We start from the raw sequence: 23,134 nt of genomic DNA on the forward strand, positions 1-23,134 counted from the left end.
CCACTCAGTGCGTGTGTGTGTTTGATTTTCAGTTCATCCTCTAGTAGTTTGCTGTGGGCTTTTGATTTTCCCCCCCCCCCCCCAAAATTTCTAAAGGTGTTTCCCATCATCACTAAAATATAATAAAAACAATAACTCAAAACATAACAAGCCTTATACAGCAAAAACCAAAAAGTGGGTGGAGAAGCAAGAAGAATGCCTCTCCAAAGCCCCACAATCCTGCATGATGATTCAAAGGGAGCGATATTGTCTTTGGACAAGCTTTAGGATATGCTACAGGAGTCTGTCCATTTTTCTCTCTCACAAACACACGCTCTCCGTGAGCTGTCACAGAATTCATACCAAGGAGTAAAGGAGGTGAAATCAACTTAAAAGGACACCTACATTTGTAATGTTCTCTCAGCACTTCTCCTTACATCCTTCCCAAACTGTCCTTTTTCCCTCCCACCCCTTAAGCCAACCCCAACTCTCAAACACACACTCCCCTCATTACAGATGTGTGTCTATGTGAGTGTGTGAGATTGTCCTCCTCTCTCAGTCTCTTCATGGCTGGATTGTGGCAGCAGCCCTGCTTTCTGGGGCAGGGTCGAGTTCTGGCTCTGCTGCACTTGATCTGTCTTCTCTCCCCAGCCACAGGTGCTCTTCCTTGGGATAACACGGGTGGCTCGTCCCCTCTGGAGGTAAGACGCCCACACTTATACGGGGGGGTATAGAGTATGAGCTTCAAGGGGAAGGCATGGCATGCTAGGTTATATCCTTACTTTGTAATATAGATCGTGCTTGTTCTGATGCAAAATGCAAGTAACAATCTTTTAAGATTGGGGAGGCAGGAGTGGGACTGAGTTTGGCCTTGGGGGTGGGGGGTGGGGGGGGGGGGGGGGGGTCTTGTTTGTTTTAGATCATCTCTGTTTGTGCCACTCAGGCTGAGAGTAATCACTAACAGACTGAGTAATATCAGACTGTAAATAAAATTTCAAATGCGAAGAACCAGAGAAAACGTTAAAAGAGAGATGACAGGAATGGAGCAGATGAGCCAAACTCATTTGCAAAATGGAGATCTGCACTGTGGAGGATTGGAGAGGAAGACCAGAAAGGTTCCCCAATTCAAACCAACTGTTGGACCGAGTGAGCTATGGGATTTTCAGCAAGAGGAGGGAGAGCAAGATTCATGAGTGAAAACGAGAGAAAAAGAACAGCAATGTGATCCAGCGGAATCTGTGATTATACTGTTGAAAATAATACGGGTGATGCTGAAACTATGGTAAAGAGAGTAAGCAGAAAGTGTCTGAACATGTACAAAAGTGCAGTGTTGTGGCTTTGTTTGCATAAAACATGTGCCAGTGTATGTGTTGGCAGCAGTTTGAGGTGGTGAAGGGGAATTTTTCTCGGACTTTCCTTCACGTTGGCTACCATAAGATTGCAGAGATTCCTGCAGGAGCATGCAACATCAGCATCCAGGAGACCAAAAAGAGCCAAAATTATCTGGGTACACACACACACACACACACACACACACACACACACACACACACACACACACACACACACAACCATATCTAATAGCACAAGTATTTCCAGAATGACAAGCACCAATGCAGTAAACAATCGTGGGGATTTTCCAGCTCTGCTCAGCCAACGTGGTGTCTCCATCATCAACGGAAACTGGCTAATCAATAGACCCGGGATCTACGCTGCTCTGGGAACGCATCTGACATATCGACGACCCAATGAGATCCGGTCTCGTAATGGAGAGTCCATCACTGCACCAGGGCCGCTGACTGAGGACCTGCACGTCTATGTGAGATGGAAAATGAAAAACACTGATCTGACAAAGTTGCCCATGAAAATTAAAAACAATTTGAGCTTCATTATGAGATACGAGGTTATAAAAGTGCAAATTTAGTTTCTTTAAATGTCTGACAAATTATCAGAATTAAAAGTAGCAAATAAATATACCTTCCAAGGAGTCCTATTAAGATTTGCAAAGACAAATAGTATTAAAAAAATACTACTTATCGGATGCCATTCATCTTTTTTTCTTTCTTTTTCACAGCTGATTTACAAACAACCATTTCCTACTGTGCAATATGAATACAGCATGCCTTTAAACCGATACCTAGCTCCTGAGCCAGGTACACCTTCTGCTGTTCTTCCCCTGGGTGAGTAAACTCGCTAACATGCATAAGCACACAAACTGTATTTGAGTTACTCACTATGGCCACAGTGTCAGTATCTCATTATCAGGACTATGGTTTACCCTCAGACAGCATGTGCCCCTTTTTGGCTTCTCTTTGTGTTTGGTTAAGATCGCACTGCAGGGTGACACCGTTTCGTATCGTTTTCAGCAAAACTGTTCATTTGATCATTTGATTAGGGTTTAATTGACATTTTTGATACAGGTCAAAATTTCTCCTGGCAAAGAGCCCTTTGCCACACACTAAGACAAGATAAGCTGTCACTTATGCCAGATTTGGCCTCAGGCCTCACCTGGCCATGAAACCGCTTCTCAGTCAAATGTGTAATATTTTTGGATCCCCTGAAGATATGACAGGGTATCAAAATGTCTGTAATTCCTGAACAGTTGATGCAATATTTTCTTAAACCCCGTGAACCAAAGCTGAAAGCCTGCACTTTATTCACATCTTGTTTGATTTAAAACCCACTGTGGTGATGTACAGGGGCAAAATTATGAGCATTGTTTCATTTTATAAATATTTATGGACCTAACTGTATGCAGTAAAGCCCCCTTGCACTTGTTGGTTTGACAGTCGTAACCAGATTAAAACTAAGAATAAGGTCATTTTCTGTATATTTTTCAAAATTTGGTTTTAGTTAGTTTTGCAACTACAGTCTTTTTACATCTTTTTCTAGCGTCCAGTTTTTATTTTTATTTCAGTGAACTACAGTGTTTCGTTCACACCTAGCTTTAGTTTTTAGTCTAGTGTTTGTCCACTGTAATAGCTTACATACAAATTCACACAGTCCTTAAAACAGATCTTAGTAGCCATATTAAATAAAATTACTGGTGTGGCAGCCCTATGGTTGTACTTGTTACATTTTAAGTTATATTATATTTTAAGTTAGCCCACTTCTTCTCTGGCACATGGAACCTCTAAACTCTAACTTTCTTGTAGCTGAGACAGTAGATTTCTCCTATCCAGATGATGATGGCAACACCAAACAAAGCATCATCAAGGAGGCACAGCATCCCAACCAGGTTCACTCTTACCCTACTGTGAACTCTGAGTCTCACGTCACCTACACCTGGATGAAAACCGGGCACGCAGAGTGCAGCACAACCTGCGGCACTGGTAAGAAGTTAGTTCATAGTCCCCAAATCTTAATCTGATAGCGCTAACAGTATCTACGCCTGGGGCCATCGGGAATGGCAAATTGTAAAGAAAAGAAAAGCATATCTTACACAATCAAAGATGGCCACAGTGGGTAGCTCTGCATGTCTGATTTGGCAGATATTATCTCAGGGATTTGTATGTTCTCTCAGGATGAAACCAGGGGTCTCTCACTTGTTTGGTAAATGTGTAAACTACTACACCATAGAGCCACTAAAATAAAGAAATCAAGTCACTAGCTGAAACAGTCTCTAAGACAATGGGCTTCTACATTACTGTGCATAAGCACACATATATTTCACTCTCCTATTTAATTTTTTCCCCCGGGTGTTTGTCTATGTTTTCGCCAGGCAAGCGTCAGGTGGTCTGGGAGTGTGTTGAGAAGGATTCCCAGACGGCTGTTCCCGCTGACTTTTGTCACCCTGCCATTGAAACAACAAAGTGGGAAGAAGACTGCAACATACAGCACTGTCCTGCATAGTGAGCGACACCCACAGACACCTGATGTCCTATTCTGTTAGATGTGGCTAATGCACAGACTGAGCTACATATGAACTACACATGACGCACACAGTATTACTTCCACATGGTGCTGTGACTCTCGGGGTGAACCCTGATCACTTGCACACGTCCTAGCCGTAAGTCAGCCAGTAAGTCGCACTAAATCTCTTTGGTGTGGCTTCATTTTTCATGTCGTGCGGTAAATACCACTCTGCTTTACTGCTGCCAAGATGTTAGGACATTAACTTTATGTTTGGTTGTGGGTCTGTCAGATATTTTGCCCACAGTGTCAGTGATCCATGATTGCTGTCATCGTGAAATATATGTTTATGTTTTTACTTGGAATGTGGCAGAAACAGAGGGTTATAAAACCAAGACATGAGTAGTAAGAGAAGTGAAGACTTCTGAATGTGTGCAGCACTTTTTGGGCTCCAGCGATAGCCTTTTGTATGATCTGTTTTCCTCTAAAAAGAAAAACTAACGAGTAACCTTTAAGATGGTGGTGAAGTGGTCACACAAAATTTTAATTTATACAGCGCTGAATCGCAATAACAATCCCCTCAAGGCACTTTATATTGTAAGGTAAAAATTTTATAGTGATATGAGAGAAAACCCCAGCAATCAACTCCCTATGAGCAAGCACCTGACAACAGTGGTAAGGAAAAACTCCCTTTTAACAGGAAGAAACCTCCAGCAGAACCAGGCTCATGGAGTGGCTGGTTGGGGGTAAAGGGGAGGAAGATACGCTGTGGAAAAGAGGAACTTAGTAGTTGTGGTCACCAAGAAGACAGAGCTAGGACAAAGACAATTTGGTGAAGGTCTTTAGTAAACTAATGCATCAACATTAAAGCACATCACTTCTCTATTCTCTTGGCTAACAGCTGGGACGTAGGCGAGTGGTCAGAGTGCAGTAGAAGGTGTGGACCTGGGACCCAGCATCGTCAGGTCATCTGCCGCCAAGTCACCGACGTTCACGCCAGTGGGACAGAAACTTCAGTTACTGTGACATCAGAGCTGTGCGGTTCATCTGACATGCCAGTGACCCAGTCTACGTGCCAGCTGAAGATCTGCAGTCAGTGGGATATACGATCAGAGTGGAGCCCTGTGAGAAAACACACATTTCATGAATACTTATGAACAGCTGTAGTATTAGGAGTGTAATTTTATCAGTCGTGGGGGAAGTCTTTAGGTATTTAAGTAATCCAGACAAGTCTCCACTGCTGCTACGTCCTCAGCTCTCTAGAGGAAAAGCGGAGCAACGACAATCAGCTAGTGTGGAGAAGGCTGAGGCACAGTTAAAATGTTTTACAACACAAAACACCATAAAAAAATGGAAAGGAACAGAAAAAAAGACAGAACCAACCAAGTGTGGTACATGTGATGTTCGTTTTACTCTAGGCTATACCTAGCCCAGTCTCTAGAGTAGGAAAACCATCCAAAAAGGTAATATAACAACTTACAGAACCCGCCCAAAACAGGACTTCTTAAGATATATTTAATTTTAACACACATACCAGCCACATATAACATGTTATATTTGCAACAAACGGAAAACTAGTCAGACAGCTAAAGTCACAGCTGCCTCTTTTAAGCCAGCTGTTGCAATTAGCTGGAGCCTGACTAGAGCACAGGACTGAAGCTTTGAATCAATCAGCAGTGGTGGTAGGCAGGCTGAAGAGCAGGTGCAGGGACCAATCAGGAGAAGTAGAGCATGTGAAATAATTAAATCATACAAGTTGTAAAGAGTGGGAGACCCAAAGGAGTAAAAATAAAAGCACTACCACTAACCAGCAAAGTATAACTAGCTAATAACGTTGTGTGTAATGTGTATCTTATGCCATTCATTTCAGCAATACAGCCACGAATGGGCATTTAGGAAGACAAACTTGCATAACACATATTCTACATAGCTGCAGCAAAGGAATTTACATGTCACTGAATGAAAGGAACTCAGTGATTTTCATGAGAAACAAATCTAGATCTCTCATCTCCTCCAGTGTTCAGTACCATGTGGAGTTGGCCAGCGCACCAGGGAGGTGGTGTGTGTGAGCAACCAGGGCGATGTGGATGATGATCAGGAGTGTAACATGAACCTGAAGCCAGACACTATACAGAACTGTGACATGGGACTTTGTGCACGCAGCTGGTTCACCTCTATCTGGAGCCAGCGGGTAATATTGAAACTGTGTGTGTTAATGTTGTGTTTGAGGAGACTGTGACAGGACTTGCAAATAAAATAATGTTACATTTCAAAATGGGACCAAATAAAATGAAATGTGTGTGTGATGCACCTTAGTGCTCTGCAGAGTGTGGTAGAGGCAGTCGAACCAGGTCTGTAGTATGCCTGATGGATCATGTGACAAATCTGCCTTTGGATAGCTGTGAAGGGGAACGCCCGCCAGAAGTGACATCATGTGATTCAGGGCCATGCCAAAATCGTCTGGACTGGTATACAGGACCTTGGAGTCAGGTAATTCACATACACACACATCATTGCAAACTGTGCAAACAACATCCATTTGAAGACTCACTTATGTGTGTGGGTAATTTAAGTGTTCTGCAGAGTGTGGGAATGGCACACAGACCCGAAGTGTGGCTTGCATTTTCAACAGCGATGGTCAAATGGAAGTTGTGGACCAGTTAAAATGTTCCAGTCTTTCGAAGCCAATCACATCTCAGCCCTGCAGACTGAAGCCATGTGGTGTCCAGTGGTATGTTACGGAGTGGAGTGCGGTAAGTGTACCCAACGTCTAAATCAGTTCTGGCAGCTCCAGATTCAACATCTTTTATCCAATATATCCACTATTCCTCCTCTGCACACATCCAAACCATCTCAGACTTGTCTCTTTGACTTTGTCTCCAAACTGGTCAACATGATCTGCCCTTATTATATAATACTTTCTAATCCTGTCAATTCTGGTCACTCCCAATTAAAATCTCATCATCCTCAGTTATATCACCTAAACCTCGGCCTTCTGTCTTTTTGTCATTGCAGCTATCCTTGTGGCTATCCTTTTGTCACAAATCATCCCTGACATTCATCTTTACCCACTCCACCCTGCCTGCCCTCTTTTCTTCACCTCTCTTATACTCTTTCCTTTGCATTGGATGTTTGGCCCAAAGCATTTAGTCTCATCTACATTCACTAACTCTACTCCTTGCAGCTTCACTGTGTCCCCTTTAATGTCTTTAAGTCATAGACCACTCTACATTTTTACTGAGACTTTTTCCTCATTAAAAAGTGCAAGATCTGCAGTTATCCCAAGGACAAGATTTCTCTTTTTTTAGCGCAACATGTAGATACTGAAAAATGCATTTTTCAGTATCTAAAAACATTTTTTTAAACATTTAAAAAAAAAAAAACTGAACCAATTTGTGACAAACTGGTTAGTTTGTGTGTAATCTGTCTTCGTCCTATGACCTCAGTGTTCACGGACCTGTAATGCTGGTTTCCGCGTGCGCGAGGTCCGTTGTCTTGCTGACAACATTGTCCCAAGCGATCGCTGTGATCCCAGCTTAATCCCAGAGAGTCGGGAAGAATGCAACGAACAGCCTTGTGTAGCTGAAATAGGTAAGCATGCCAAGCAGTGTTATACGACAGCAGTTCAGCTGCATACTGCATGGTCAGTGTTAGACCCCTTACATCACAGAAAGCTCAGACGATGAAGATGCTCATCCAGATCCAACTGCCTCAAACAAAACGAACTCAGAGCTTAATGTGGTCCATATACAGTAAATTTGATTCTTTTGTCTTGGTGTCTTGTAGGATGATTAAATTAGTCCCACCTCTTCTATCAAGGTTAGCCAGTTTAGTAGTTGCTCCAAGCAGATGACTGCACTAAACAACAGACAGAAAATACAATATCTTTACCCTTTTTTCCCCTCTTTCCCTTCACAGATCCATTATGCAGTGATAAGTATCATAACTGCATGGTGGTGGTTCAAGCCAGACTGTGTGTTTACTCATATTACAGAAGTGTCTGCTGTGCGTCCTGCTCTCGTGCCCAGGAAACACACCCCAACTCTTTTCAAAACAATCACATACGCAGGTGATGCTGCAGTGAAACTCAAGGAACAAACAGCTCTGTGATGACATCAACTTATTGTTGAAGAGTGCTTTAATATTGGGATGCCTGAAACTTTTTTGTCCTCACAACAACACACAGACAAACACACATGCTCTTTCATAGGACGTTCACAATGTTTAAGTCTGCAGTCCAAGTGTAACATTAAAGTGGACACATTCAATGTTAACTTGTATATTTATTCTTAATAAAGTTTCTGTAACTTCTGGTATTCTACTGCTTTGTTTCACTTTTTATTAAATAAATATTACAAAATTAAAGAATATATTAAATAATATATAAAAATTTAAAGAAATATTATTAAAAAAAACCCTGATCAAATATACCTGCTTTCTATCAAATGTATTCACTCTGTAATAGCTGTTCCTGGTTTAGGTCTGTGACTGGTTGATATCATTAGAGTTTAGTTGTCTTGATAAATAAGGAGCCAGCTGTGACATGATCAGGTGTGAAATGAAGCGCCAGCATGAAAGGACCGGGCAGGTCATCGTTACCTCTTTTTGTTTTTTTTACTGATCTAATGCTGCTGCACAGCTAAACTCGTCTGTGCCCAATTCTGGAACCACTGACGAGTTTAGCCATTGAAGGGTCTATAGCAAGAAATTAATCTACAACTGGCAGATTTTGCTCAACATGATTTTCTTTCAACTAAAATGTCCTTAACTTCTGTTAGTAATACTAATGGTTACATCGAAACACATGCTAAATTAGTGGTGATAACTGTTTTCATTTTCATAAAGATGGGGTTCTTAATGGTGACGCTCTCTGTGCAAAAGGTTTTGGTAGTTGTACTTTATTTTTGCAGCATGTGGAAGTTGTAGTTCTTACATAGTTTTTTTTCCACATGCTTAAGTATCTAATTTACTATCTTAGTTGTCACATCATCACCCATTCTTTATTTATGTCATACTGTTTTGAACTGGCAGTGTGAAGGGCTCTAAACAGAATCCTTAAAACCTAATCGTGATTCCAAAGCCTAACACTGTGAAAATATTTAAACTGTAACACAGGACCTCAGATAACTTTGCAAGACCTCAGTTGGTTTAAATGTTTAACTGGAAACTGTTTTTTTAGATGGAGTAATGCCTAAGGTTTTTACTATGATGCATTAATGTGGAAGATAAGTAGGTTGAGGTGGACTTTTAATATAAAGTTATGCCTCATATTTTAGAATCTCAGTCACATGCCTTAATTAAAATATCTGTGCCACACCATAGCCAATAAATGTGGAGTGAAAAGTAATGGTGTGAAGTAGAACTACGAGGGAACTCGAGTACATTACATTTGCACTAGAGTAACTAATACTTACACTATTACATTTCTGCACTAGTGCAAAGAGCAGACCACAGTCTACAGACTGTCAGCTGAATGCTTAATACGTCAAAGATCCCATCAACCCATTTCTGTATGTGAAAGCAATTTTGTAACTCCAATTTCAATGAAAGAGAAAAAGGTGGACATGTTCTTACTACACATTTAATCTTTGCAATACTCTTTTTCAGCCAAGAGATCACATTAGCTTTGTATCCATTTAAGATAGTAAGACCATTTCTTTAATGGGACAGCTGGGCTGACAGCATGTAAAAGGCTGTAATTCAATCGCATGAACTTCAAGCACAAAAAGAGACATTAAATGAACACCAGTGACAAATGCACATTGCATTCTCAGTTTCTTACAAAACAAATTAAATGTAGCACGGGGATCAAAACTCTTGCATACCCACTCTGCCATCTTGTAGCTATACATATTTATTAGCAATGTTCCCAAGGTGCTCCAGGGTCTTTCGGTGTCCGTGGATGCAAGACTGCACCAGTAAGTCCATGCTTGCAGGCTGCTGAGGATGTGTGACAGGAAAACACTTTCAGATTGAGCCTAGGCCTTTGGCATTGAGGGATGCAAGGTCCACATTCACCAAAAAAAAAAAAAAAAAAAAAAAAAAAAAGTCTTTACTAAATTGCTCGGACACCAGTACCCCAAAAACATTCAAGGCTCTTTCCATGCTGATAAACTTTATCCCATAATAATATATAGATATATATTTATATGAACAGAAATGCAGCCGCATGTCCTTTTTTTTTGCCATTTTCTTCTCTTAATAGGTTTTTTGTTTGTTTTTGCTTTGTCCTTGGCATAAGGGGACCAGACAATTGGATGTTAACGTTACCGTTTCTATGATAAACTCTCTAAAAACACAAGTTAGCTTACCTGATCCCTACCCCTCACCCCCATCCCAACCCCTTATTGTCCTAAACTTGAACAATCACCATTTAATACAAGTCAGTTCTGAAAATACTATGGCAAGTGACAGTTTCCACCTCAATGTCATTGTGAACAACAAAGAAAAATATATATAGTTCACTCCTCGTTCGATTTGTTCAGCTTATCAAATGCAATAACTGGTCTGTTATTCTTTGTTGCATCGTACCAACATTCACGGATTTTCAATAATGTAGAAGTTGTACAAAGACATAAATACAGTAGGATACAATACAGTAAAAAATACAAAATAAAGTTGATATAGATTTTTTTCCTTAAATGATAATTTACCAGAGGCAAACCCAGAAATGCATCTTTGACACTAGGCAAAAACACCCCCTGAGGTCAAATGATAAAATAATAACCACGTCTCAAAGCTAACTCCCAGATAACTCACTACTTTGTCATTTATACATAGTGTGCTATGTACAGGACTTATAGGCAAAATGTGGGGGTCCTGTGTGGCACAAAGTTAACATGTTTTATGCAAGTGCACTAGTTTGGGTGTTACTTACTAGCGAGACATTAAGCTAAGGAAAACGTGAAGGCACAATTATCTGAGGGAGAGCATACCTCAGGAATCAAACAACAGTTGTGGTGTCAAGAGTCAGATTGAAAAAGAGGAGAACCAAGGGAGGAAATAAAAGTGTACAGTTTAAAGGTATGGTTCAGGGTCTTAGAAGGACGAGGCAGTGGATCAAGTTAAGGCCAAATTACTTAAGATCGTCCAATCAGAACGCTCCAACAGTAAAGACGATGTTAGACCTGACAAATCAGAGATTTGAAATACAACATTAGTTTAAAACCAGAACTCTTCTATATTTTGTCATAGCCTGGCTCGCTACACAGGAATTCTTTCCTCAAGGTTAAGTCAATTATATTAAACAAGGCTTTTTTTGCTGTTATTTCAGAAATTGTTATTATGCACAATAATGTATAAATGTATGTTACAAGAATATACACGGGCTTCAGTCTATAATATCTCAGTAAGGAGTACATCCAAGCATTCAGATTGCGGACTTTGGCTTTTAAAAGTTAGTCTACATATGCACAAATATGAAACTCACATAGAAAATGCACCATAGAAAAAATTAACATGGGAAAAAACAAAACACAAAACACATGGAAATGGACTAAATGGCTCACACACTGATCTGTCACAAACACTCTCTCAAAGAGAACCATTTCCTCTAAGAAAAAAACAAAACAAAAAAAGAAATGTTTTCAAGTTTCACCTTTTCATACCCCACACATTTTATCTGCAGTCACAGATTTGTTCAGAGTTGAGAAGAAACAAGAAATACAAAAAGGACCAAAGATTCGGGTTTGGAGGGCTTTTAGGGGTAAGGTTCAAGTTTGTCATTCCTCATGTGCAAGTCAATATAAAAATGCTACTCGTACACTGCTTTTGTCGACAACACAGGTTCGGGGCAGGCCAAACCCCCTGTAGTTTGCTAAATTTTTAAAAAAGGGGGCTTGGAAATTGGCAGGCCAGCTTGCTCGTCAATGCAGAGTTTCCACTGCACTGAATTTTCTTCTCCAGCTCTTTGCCTTCTCAGTTTATCAACTCGTGGGAAGAAGGAAGAGCAACTGCGGGAGTCTGCCATCTTGTGCCTCTTCTCTGTTATGGCTGAAGAGTCATCTCCTTTATGTACTCAGAATCGCCACTCCTCACTCTCATTCCTATGACTTCTGCTTAGATTGACTGTTCCGTTCATCTAATTACCCTCCGTATGTCTCTCACTCGCTGTCAGTCTCTAGCTCTGAGTCAGACCACTGCACTGGGCTCAGCTTCCCATTCCGCTGGGCATACTCAATGATTGCTGTGTAGCAGAAATAGTACTGGTCCCAGGTCTGGATGCTGAAAGCCCTCTGTGTACGCATCCGCCGCACCGTCTGACAGACATCTACTGTGCCAACATCCTCCAGCTGGGACAGGCAGATGTCCAGTGTGCAGAATGTGCCTAAACAGCCATGAGGGATGAATATCGAGAAATTACACTTAAAAGAACTCAATTAAAAAGGTTTTTGTTGGACACAAGACAACAGATTAAAACCTAAAAATAAATGCAAAAGGTAACTGCACCAGTCACAGAAAACACAAAGACTACAGCTCAGCAGAAGGAAAGAGGTTAATCAAGTAAAAGTCATCGTCTAAATAATACAAGGCAATACGACCTGCATACACAATACCTTACATTTGTTTACCAGATACACATTTGGTGGGATTTTAATTTTGTATATCAACTGCATGAATTACAATTAGGAAGGCAAGGCAGTGACACTGATATATAAAGACACAAAGGCGGCTCACACACTGGTGAGGTACTTTTAAAATAACAGGCTGAAGATTGACCAACATGTCCTCCCACTTCAGCTGGCTGCAGGGATTTCCTTTAACTTAAAGAGAAGCCTTTGACACAGTATAAGCCCTCTGAGCTAAACAGGCACTGTAAAAATCACTTAAGTGTTATGGGACAGATGCAGATTGCTTTACTGTCTTCTGTGCTTTAAACCTAATAACCAATTTCTTGGGCTATTTAAAGGTTAGCTACCATTTATTTAAAGTGGCACCGGCTCCAGGTTCAAACAGTAAAGTAAAACTCTCAGATGAGATTACTTTAAGATGCATAAGAGCCCTATAAATCTATATTTAAAGTATTTAAATCAGATAACGACGTCTTTACTAGGATGTGTGCAACTATTCAACTACACAACTAATCATCCCTAGTATTACTAGTCGGTACCAGACGTGCTAGTAGTGTAATCTAATTGTAAACAATTGATGCCCAGTGCTGGTAAATTGCTATGTATTAAATGTTATGCAGCCATCTGCCACCAGATGGAGCATCAATTTTGAGAAATACCATAAATATGTTGCTCTAGGTCTGATCTTTTGTTAACACTCTTATTCGTTTAAAAGCAAAAGAATGAGATTGTAGATACAAGCAGCAAAAATGATCTTTAAGGGTGGATGGGCTGTCCCTTAGCGATAGGGTGATGAGTTCAGTCATTCAGGAGGGGCTCAAATTAGAGCCGCAACTCTAACTTGAAAGGTTTATTTTCAGTGTTTTTCCCTCTTCCTTGTCTATTTGGAATACAATGTTCAATGTTGATAATGTTAGGTACTGCACAGTTAAGCAAGATTCATTACTGAAGAACAGGATTAATGATGTCAATGTTTTAATGGTTATCCATTGAAGGGTTCTCAGATTTAACTTGATATCTGAGTGTTTCTTAGTTTTAGATTAGTCAATTTTTTCCCCCTTAATTAGTTGATTAAGAAATTAGCTGCCAAGAGCATCCCTAGTCTTTACCTGTACGGCCAATGCCAGCACTGCAATGCACAACCACAGGGGGGCCCCCTGGAGGCCCTCTCCAGGTGGATCCCAAGGTCTGGACTGCAGCTTCCCTCCTTTGCAGAACATGTTCACGAAAGTCCAACATAGCAGAAGCACTCTTGGGCACTCCGAAGTCTGGCCAGCTGACATAGAGGTAGTGGCACACTTCCCGCCTCTCTCCAGACTAAAATGTCAGACGGTTTTACAGGACAGTAGATAAAGAGAGAAGATAGTCACTTCTTTCTTGTGAGTTGGCATGGTTAAGCCGTGTTGGAAAATAAGAAATGTGATTTCTACAGTTTCCACTGACAAAGCATTCTCACAATTTAAAGATTTAGAAACTCTAAATTAATAAATGAAACTCCTATCTCAATTTTTCATCTCAAAAGACTTAAACTGAGTTAAAGAAATGTAAACTACACGTGTGCTCTACCTGTGTGTTGTACAGTTCAAGATGGGAAAGTTTGAAGTCCTGAAACACTTGGATGTGTGTATTCCTGACCAAGAAGTATCCATGCTGTTCAGTCCTGCCCTCCTCAAGAGGCCAGTATTGTCCACATTTGACACGTCCACGCTCCACCACCCTGAGAGACACAGTAAATCCATTTTCATCTCATTCATAACACATCAATAATGTGCCATCATTTGTACAAATCCTTACATTAAAGTTTACATCAGCAATCCAAACTGGAGTCTCACCTGGTGGTCATTACAATGATAAGTACCATCTGTTCCCAAACCATCCTCCAGAAGTCAGCAAAGGTTTTTGGCAAAGGACCTGAGGGACACAAGATGATAATAATAACACATTTTATTTTAGGTGTCTTTCAAAACACTAAAGCTCAACTTACACAGAAGAGTTTAAAAAGATGGTAACCAAGGAAGTATCAATGACAATAAAACTATTTTACAATATATAAGCTAATTAAGAACAGAGGGTTCATGTGACAGTTAAAGGTGAATATGCCAGTTTAAAGAAGAGAGTTTTGAGGGGAAATTTAAAAGTGGATTAATGTCAATATTACAGATGTCTGGTGAGAGGGAGTTCCAGAGGCACCGGGCAGGATCTGAGAGTAGAAGAGAGGTACTGCAAAGCAAGTTTATGGAATAGCTTAAAAGGTGAGGAGCAGAATCTTGATGAATAAAAGACAAATTTAAATGTGATTTTGTCAATGAAGTTTGACTAAATGACTAATGGAGGGAGTTCTGGTTATGATAGGAGCAGTAGCGATTGGGACCAGCTGACGTTTGTGGATGGACTTGATAGGGAGACAAAAGAGAAAGCAGTTACAGTAATCACTGAGGAACATAACCAAGGAATAATACTGGCTGTGAGATGGATAACTGGGTGACATTACTGTAGTGAGCTTGGAAAGAAAGTGTACTGTTAAGGATGACACCCAGCAGCAGAGGGAAGTTTCAAACTAAAAAGGGAACGAAAGTGAGGGAAACAGAAGGAGGAAAATTACAGGAAGTGTTAGTGATCAGCTGCTGGTAAATCTTGTCTATTTTGATATTTTAAAAATGACATTAAAGAATTACAGTAAGAGAGTGGGTAAGGATGAGGCAGCAGAGCTAGGTTAGTATGTTCCTGACCTGATCTGTGTACCAAATAGACTTTTCTGTAGATAGAGTGCATCCTTCTAATGAAGAATGTGGTTATTGTACATTTCTTTGTGAACAACAAAAAAATACTCTTTTGTAGTGGTGTTCCAAGAGATAATTTTTTTGCTACCACTTTGCATAATTCAGAAGTAAACCATGATGGGGAGAAAAACAGCCTATGTTTTTAAAGTAAGGGCATCTAAAAGTCCAAGAAGACCATCAGGGGTAGGTTTATGGTGGGAAGGCTGTCAATGACACTTGAAAGACTATTTAATGCCCTTAAAATGAAGTGACATGTTGTACATTTGTCTTGGATAGAGTTAAATAGCCATTAAAAGATAATCAGTCAAAAGCTATGTTAGTAAAATGTAAAGTCCAGCATGAGAACATTATCCATCCTCTTCTGCTTATCCTTATTGGTATTGTATGATATTATCCATATGGAAATTTTACACTGACTACTGATAGAGACTGCTGTATTTTAATATACATATAGATAATATCCATACTAAAATCTCCCAGCAGTCAACGTGAAATTTTCACTGGGATCTAGGATGAATACATCTCCGACAGACAGAGATATGTCCAGGTAGAAATGTAATAGCGACAGAGAGTCGGAAAGGTAAAACCACAGCTGTAGGAGCTAAGCAGCTATGTACTAAAGAACTGCTGTTGATGGATTAAGTATGAAGGACCGGGAAGTCCGGGCAAGCACAAACCATAAAAACAGCTTGGTAAGTCACATTATTGCTGGTGATGAAACAGAGTACGGCTCTAGACTAAAAGAGGTGAGGAGTGGGAGCAAAGCTGGCATATGTAAAAGGTAAATCTGACAATGTGGCCAGCTGAGATTCCAAAATAATGAAAGTCAGTAAAGTGAAAGACTGAACAGTTGCAGTCAGTAGAGATCAGACAAAACGATAAAAGAACAAAGAGAGCAACAGCGCTAATAGCTCATGTACTATTTATAGTATTATCCATACTGTAGTTCTTCACACAGTATGGAGAACTACGGTATTGCTCAAAGGGGTTGAGGCACTTTGGATCTTCGCACTCCATTCAATCTCACAATCCCATTAGAGAGGCATCTGACGTACATCACGACCAGAGCATAATAAACAAATATCTGAAGGAGTCATGCAGTTTTCCAGTTAAAGCACTTCGAATTACATTCATTGAAAGATAAGAGCTGTTCAAGGAATCATCTCATTACATCATAAAAATATGCAAAACTACAAGCAATAAAGAGTAAAGCAGGAACTTATGTGAACAGCTTCTCACCCTGAGTAGCGATGTAGGCGTTGCTCCTCTTGTACCCATCCATGAAACTAGCATTAATGTAATCTGATGTCTGCAAAACACAGCAGAGGGATTCACCGTTCAGTTATTTTGCCTTGGATAAGAAGATGCTACACATTACAGTTAAAAAAAAAAAGTGTGCATAACTTTAATTGTAGTAAATAATTCTACACTTAGACCACTGTCTAAAAAAACAAAACAAAACAAACAACAACAACAACAACAACAACTGAAAACCCCCCCACAGATACACCTGTATTCAAAACATTTTGAATACACAGACTGGGCCAACATTCAATGTCTTAAATTAATAAGATACTTTCAGTTGCCAATAATAAACATGTATTTCATCTCAACTAAATGCTAATGCAATCTTCACTAATTCCCAGAGATAAACAATAATATTGTATTAACAACAGACACTGTAACTACTTATAATTTATTGATTGAAATGTATCTACAGATGAATTATTACCTCATCCTCATCATTAGAGAGTGGGCACAGTTGCACTCGTGACTGGTCGAGGCAGAGAACATCACTGTACCTGTTCTTGACCTGATTGGACAATTTCCTGCAAAGATGAGTCTAATGTGAGGCTACATAACAAACTGAAGCTCTGGGCTGATATTATACATTTAATTCAGACTGTCAGACACACAAAATATAAGAGCTTGACAAGTCTTACTTAGAGTAGTCAAAGGTGCCTGCAGGAGGCTCCTTGCGGATCTCCTCATACTCTTGATAGATCCCCCTCTTCTTCTTCCTCTTCACATACTCCACCAGGTCATGCACCGTCATGGCTCCCTGCTCTGGCATGTGAACAGACACCTCCATGCAGTGGTTCTCATCATCAGGACCCCAAGATGAGGACAGCGGTGGGGATTTTGAGGAAGGCTGGTTGGGTGGACGAGGCTGAGATTTCTGAGGCAACGGAGGCACTCCTTCCTCCTCACCCTCCTCCTCTACACCCTCATTGCCACTCACCACAGCCCCATCAGTTTTCTTTGAGAGGGGTGTATCAGGGGGAGTGTCTGATTGGGGAGGAGCTTGGCAGCCGCTACCATTAATATTAGCATTGGCGCTGGAGACAATGACAGCCACGTTGGCTCCGCTCACTGCTGAGCCGTTCCAGTGTTGGTGGTTCACTTGCGATCTGTCCGCAGCAGAATTTGGACTATGTTGGTGCTGGCCTTGGCCTCGAGTCCTGCTCTCCACAACACAGTGGTTGTGTGGGTTTGCGTTGCTGTCATCATAGCAGTTAGAGTTAGCCACAGCTATCTCAGGACCTATTTGTGTATTTATATGGGCGTGGGACAGTGTTGCATCTACACTTGTGTTGCTATTCTCTAAGCTATAAGAGCGCAACAAGCTTCCCACGCAGTCATGTTCTTTTGTGTCACCCTGAACAATGTTTGTGTTTACATTAACACAGGATTGAATCCAAGCCACGTGGTTATACTGGGATGTCCCACCCAGGTGTTCAGGGAGGGAGGAAACTGGGATATGACTTGCCAACTCATGAGCTTTCACTGTGCAGACCTGGTGAGGAGAAAAACGAAAGTAAATATTAAATAATGAACAACAAACATCTTATACATGATGCAAATCCTTGATGAAACTAAGAGACACACCCTTTCTCTCAGCTTCTCGCGTACAAAGAGGCGAAGAACCGCGAAAGGTGCTCGAAACCAAAGGGGTGAGGACACAATGAAGACACATTTTAGACGAGCTGGAAAGGCCCCCTGCAAAATGAAAATATTTTTATTATATATTATATAATTATTTTTCATTATATAAATATAATGAAATTTTTTTTTTAAAAAAGCAAAAAAACCCCAACAATGGTGAAAAGTATTTTTGAATTCCAAGATCATCAAACACAATGTGAGAAAAAAAAAATGCTCCTTATATTTACCTTGAGCAAATTGAGAATCTTGACACAGAGCTCATAGTCAAAATTTCCATAACTGGAGTTGGTCATGTCGTAAATAAATATGAGCCCATCCCTTTGAGTTTGAACACTATAAAGAAATGAAGATCTTTAAAGTTAAAGAGCAAAATAAATGTGCTTAAAAATACACTTTTATCTATTATAATTTCTGTGTTTCACTTAGTTATTTTATATTTCTAAAGGTACTTTCAACTGATCCTTTATTCAAACCAATCGCTAAAGCAAGAGATTTTTATGCCGGATGCTCTTCCTGACACAACCCTCCCATTTATGTGGGCTTAAGATCGGCATTTGAAATAGACTAGCTTGTGACCGCGTGAGACTCTGTTTATGCCTCCTCCTGGTCTTCAACCAGTGATTTTTCATGTTACGCTAATGATTAACCCGTTTATCGATATTTCTATCTTTATGAATTAACATCAGAGCACAGGGGACGAACTGTTGTACCAGATCAAAATAACACGATAAAGTGTCATAGGAAACAGTTTATGTATGGTTCACGCTTTACCTCTCTATGGCTTTGTCTAGCTGGTAGATGATGGCCTGGAGAACAGCTTTATGGGTGGTGAGGTCTGGTCGATGAAGTCGAGCGGTGAAGAGTGCTACAGCAGCACCTTTTGCGTCTCGACCAGGCTGGGAAATATATTAACAGATGACCATGTTACACCACTGGAAAACAATTTATCGAAAATGAAAACTTTACTTCATTTCTATTCATAGAAATACAAAAATAAGCTTACATGAGCCCCGTGACATGCACATACAGAAACACACAAAACTCTTTTTTAACGACCAGCACCACCTTGCGTAATTTTCTGTGTATTCTTGGGTGTTAATTAAAAATGATAAGCTGCAGTTCCTTTTTTGTTAAGTGACTTAATATTGCTTTATCACTCACCAGGACTGTAAATTTGCCACTCAGCAGCTCGGAGCGTAGGGGCTCCTCGTCAGGGTTGATATTGATTATGCCCTCTTTGATTCTTGTGTTCTAATTTTCATACATGAAGATAGACACAGGAGAGACAGGGCAAAGTCATAAGCTTATAGATGACTTAGTATGTAAACAAACACTTAACAGTATAAGAAATACTTAAAATTTGGGATTCAGTTGTTGGTCTGTGTATTACAAAAACCTGTTTATTAACTTGCAACTCAAGGGTTGTTTTTGGTTTTTAAACAGAACTCAATTATTCCACTAAAGTGCTAGCATGTATTAGATTAACATACATTTTTTAATTACACTGTATCACACAAGTATGTTCAGGGCATTGTGATTCATAGGTGTGTGAGAAGTAAAAAGCATTTAAAGACATAGAAAGTGCAGTATGAAAGTGTTAATTAGTGAATGCTGGTTGTGGTGCAAAAGCTCTCTGAGTGCTCTGCTTGAGTGCTATACAAGTACCACTCCAGTTCATATTTTTTTAAACTTTAACAGATAATAGATAACTATTTAAGCGTCAATAATTACATGTTATAACTATAATTATACTTTAATGTTTAACATTGAGAGATGTAATAACCTGTGAACTAACTTGTGTTTTTTTTTTCCAACAGAAAACCTGTCATTAGATATACTTATAGGGCATTAACGCTATGCATTTTAAAGATTTCCTGCATTTACAAACAAGCCTATGATTATTTTTAAGGATTATTATATTTTATATCTAAACACCACTTAAGAAATCATTACAAATTCAATGTGTGATATTTATCTGAAAAATTGGAACTATATTGCTATTCAAAGTACAAATTAAGCCCGATGGTGTTCTTATGACGACAGAAGGTAAACAGATGGTGCTGTCACCAGTTGAAACAATGCCATACCTTGTATGCTTGGAAAAGATCGATGGCTCTGGAGACGTCAAACTTGCGGGCCATAAGAAACTTAACAGCTGTAGGTTGAGAGACGAGCCCAGCGCTGTGAGGCTGCTCCCTGCTCCGCACCTCACTCAGGAACTCCTCTACAGCCTGAAGAGACACAGGAAAAGATGGGCACACGTTAAGAAAATAAAAAAGAGAAATTGTGTGTAAAACTTTTTTATGGCTTTGAAAGATATCCATAAAAAACAAAAGATAATATGGGAATGATTGCTGACATGACAAGAAAAGTATACAATTCTGTCAAAGATTAAATATTGTGAAGTGTGCGCCACTAGAAGATACTATCAACAATAGCACTCATGTGCCAAGAGACAACAGTCAGCTTGTTTTGCTCCGAGTACTCTGAATCCATCCTCCAAATTTGAATGCACCAGGAGAAAATATAAAAATGGGGACAACAATTAACTTTTCAGCTATACACAAAGAAGCTTTATATACACGCACAAATAAGGACAAAGAAATGGACATCCATTGTAAACATGATTCAAAATACCGGGTTTCTCCAACAGGTTTTTTATTGCAAACGTAACCCATCCAAATGCTTAAGCACCTTGTTTCATAATCAAATTTGTTATTAGTTGTAGCCCTAAACAAAAGAGATGCTCATTCAATATGTGGCACTATACATGTGAAAATGTCAGTGCAGGGTTTTCTTTGTTTTGTTTTTTTGTTTAAATGGCTTGTGGAATTTTGGAGAGTGACTAAACACATGAGTCTGTTACATTATTTAACAGAAATGTATGCATTTTCCCTTTTTACAAAAAAATAATTTGATAAAAATGTCTTTATTATGAAACCATAAGTAACAAAACTGGTTTTGCTGGTGTTTTTACTGCCTCTGTTTATATCTTTTTCCTATGCAGAAAATAGATGAATTGTGACAAATAACTATATAATTGATGCATACTGGAAATTATCCAGAATGTAGACTTTAATTTTTTCTAATCCAGGACTAATATTTGGAAAAATGTGTGCAGTTTCCTGGCACAGTCTTAATTATATGCCAAAATGATGCAAGGTCTTGACTGGCAATAAATATACTTATATACAAAGTATTAACACATCAAGAAAACTATCACAATGGGCCTAAATTTTTAAGTGGGACAAAAACTATTGAAAAACTCATATGCTTTAGGGGGCATATTTAAATTACATGACCACATGATTAACCTAGTACCCAATAACGGAACATCAACACCAGGATGATCGCTTTCCCTTGGTTGAGATGTAATCCAAGACGACAATAAAGACGAGCAGCCTAAATCTACAGACGTTAAGTGGTGCGGGCAGTTAGTTGACAGACGTTACTGTGTGCGCGAAAGTGATTATAGCTATCAACAGATAAGATCTGCAAATCTGGGGAGCATCCAAAGTATGCCCTGTAACTTTGCTCAATGATCCGTTAACCTTGTCATAAGTAGATGAAGATCAGGCCAGAAGCTGTAATATAATGCTGTAATCAGAAACGCAGAATGACATTTCATGTTTGCCATTTATCTCAGGCCCACCCCTTTTACTAGAAAGTGATTGCAACAACAATGCTAAGAACCGGAGGATCATTTCTATGAATTGTCCACAGTAAATCCGTTAGACGGGATATTGCTAGTTCGTTGGCTCGTAGCAAAACACTCGTCCAAAGTCGCGGTTTTGGTCATTCTTAACTGTGTCATGGTATAAAATGACAATAAATAATAAAGACAACAATCGATGTATCTTTTTTAACCTGAAAGCTCAGCCCAAAATCATTTATAAAGACTGGTAAGACAGCAGTCTAGGAAATTCCCTGCAAGTCAACAATAGCCACTGCCATTAGCTAGCGGCTAGGTTACATGTGGTAGCTGGACGGCTAACGATAGCCGTTAAGTGACTACAAGCTCTATGAGTAGGGCCAACTGTAAAGAATTATGGGTCGCTGGTTAATTTACTTTAGACTCATGAACATATCGATGTGGTCCGCATAATGCCTAGTTATCAGGAAGTGAGCATTCAAGGCAGACTGCCGGTAAAATGATACCTTCCACTACTAGCAAACGCCATCGCGCTAACACACATGCTAACTACTGTCAGTCACACCGGAGTCGGTCGACAGGAGGCTTGTGAACGGGCCGGGGCTGTTTACTACACCGCCCCGTTCCCAGAAATAACCGCACGACAAAATCTGATTTTTTTAAAAACCTCCTTTAGAGAAGAAACTGAGGGTGGCGACTGTACACAATGACTACTACCAGAAAAAGAAAAAGAAAAAAAATCACGAAGAGACTCTTACCAGCTGCTCCTGAGTTGTCAGGGCTTCCGCCATGTTGAAGCCTCCGCAACGTCGCAGCGGGCGCGCCCACTAGCCGCTCGCTCACGCCATGCAGCCAGAGATAGACTTCTAAGCCCCGCCCACATCTCCTCCAGCTCAAACCGCTGGCGTTTCATTAACTGAATAACATGGTAGTGTTTTCCCCATGCTGCATCTTCCTTTTGCTGTCCAGTAACTCTACAGCACAGTGTTCCAAACACAGTCAGTAAAAATAACTATAGACTATATTAAAGCAGAATAGTTAACATACAGGGAACTTTTTATGAGCCTAGAGGGAGAAAATATGAACAGAGATGTAAAACAAAATTCGTTAAGTGCAAGTAATTTTAGCAAGTATGGGGTAATCATTGTTTCTATGATACAGTCATACACAGGCTCGCCAATCAGCCACAAATGGTCCCTAAATCATATAATATCTATCTCCTGCAATTTTTCACAAAGGAAATATTCACATTGAGCAATTTTTGCACAGAAGATCAAGATTTTACTCAAAATACGTCTTTTTCTTCATAACCATGACAAACATAACCGTGACTCTATATATGAGTTGTAAACAGA

The 23,134-nt window shown here is 39.9% G+C and overlaps 2 protein-coding genes across 5 annotated transcripts; one reads left to right on the forward strand and one right to left on the reverse strand.

The window, feature by feature from the left end:
- The first annotated feature begins 511 nt into the window (after positions 1–511).
- Positions 512–8,147, forward strand: adamtsl7 (ADAMTS-like 7). 2 transcript variants are annotated; one of them, XM_063476323.1, is made up of 12 exons: positions 512–680; positions 1,357–1,486; positions 1,623–1,798; positions 2,054–2,159; positions 3,135–3,311; positions 3,701–3,830; positions 4,733–4,955; positions 5,849–6,022; positions 6,148–6,321; positions 6,405–6,584; positions 7,278–7,422; positions 7,750–8,147. In XM_063476323.1, the coding sequence occupies exons 1-12, from the start codon at positions 546–548 to the stop codon at positions 7,902–7,904; spliced, it is 1,905 nt and encodes a 634-aa protein (XP_063332393.1). In that variant the 5' UTR covers positions 512–545; the 3' UTR covers positions 7,905–8,147. The 2 variants fall into 2 exon arrangements, with proteins under 2 accessions (XP_063332393.1, XP_063332394.1); XM_063476324.1 differs by having other exon boundaries at positions 1,360–1,486.
- Positions 8,148–9,992: 1,845 nt separating this feature from the next.
- On the reverse strand, positions 9,993–22,624 carry ptpn9b (protein tyrosine phosphatase non-receptor type 9b). Of its 3 annotated transcripts, XM_063476320.1 has the most exons (13): positions 22,538–22,624; positions 20,215–20,358; positions 19,289–19,378; positions 18,899–19,023; positions 18,355–18,460; positions 18,071–18,181; positions 17,125–17,978; positions 16,914–17,010; positions 16,421–16,490; positions 14,234–14,312; positions 13,968–14,118; positions 13,511–13,718; positions 9,993–12,157 (listed from the first exon to the last, which is right to left on the reverse strand). In XM_063476320.1, the coding sequence occupies exons 1-13, from the start codon at positions 22,568–22,570 to the stop codon at positions 11,934–11,936; spliced, it is 2,292 nt and encodes a 763-aa protein (XP_063332390.1). In that variant the 5' UTR covers positions 22,571–22,624; the 3' UTR covers positions 9,993–11,933. The 3 variants fall into 3 exon arrangements, with proteins under 3 accessions (XP_063332390.1, XP_063332392.1, XP_063332391.1); XM_063476322.1 differs by lacking the exons at positions 20,215–20,358; positions 22,538–22,624 and having other exon boundaries at positions 18,899–19,004; positions 19,289–19,380; XM_063476321.1 differs by lacking the exons at positions 19,289–19,378; positions 20,215–20,358; positions 22,538–22,624 and adding an exon at positions 19,131–19,267.
- Between the last annotated feature and the right edge of the window lie 510 nt (positions 22,625–23,134).

The sequence above is a fragment of the Pelmatolapia mariae genome, linkage group LG6 (genome assembly GCF_036321145.2).
Source record: "Pelmatolapia mariae isolate MD_Pm_ZW linkage group LG6, Pm_UMD_F_2, whole genome shotgun sequence".
NCBI classification, from domain to species: Eukaryota; Metazoa; Chordata; class Actinopteri; order Cichliformes; family Cichlidae; genus Pelmatolapia; species Pelmatolapia mariae.

Coding starts and splice junctions, on each gene's coding strand:
- ptpn9b (XM_063476320.1), bottom strand. CDS start 22,570: ATGGCGGAAGCCCTGACAACTCAGGAGCAGCTG. Junction 19,379..20,214: donor ATCTTTTCCAAGCATACAAG/GTATGGCATTGT, acceptor TATGAAAATTAG/AACACAAGAATCAAAGAGGG. Junction 14,313..16,420: donor CGCCTACATCGCTACTCAGG/GTGAGAAGCTGT, acceptor TGTGTCCCTCAG/GTCCTTTGCCAAAAACCTTT.
- adamtsl7 (XM_063476323.1), top strand. CDS start 546: ATGGCTGGATTGTGGCAGCAGCCCTGCTTTCTGGGGCAGGGTCGAGTT. Junction 681..1,356: donor GTGGCTCGTCCCCTCTGGAG/GTAAGACGCCCA, acceptor ATGTGTTGGCAG/CAGTTTGAGGTGGTGAAGGG. Junction 6,023..6,147: donor CCTCTATCTGGAGCCAGCGG/GTAATATTGAAA, acceptor GATGCACCTTAG/TGCTCTGCAGAGTGTGGTAG.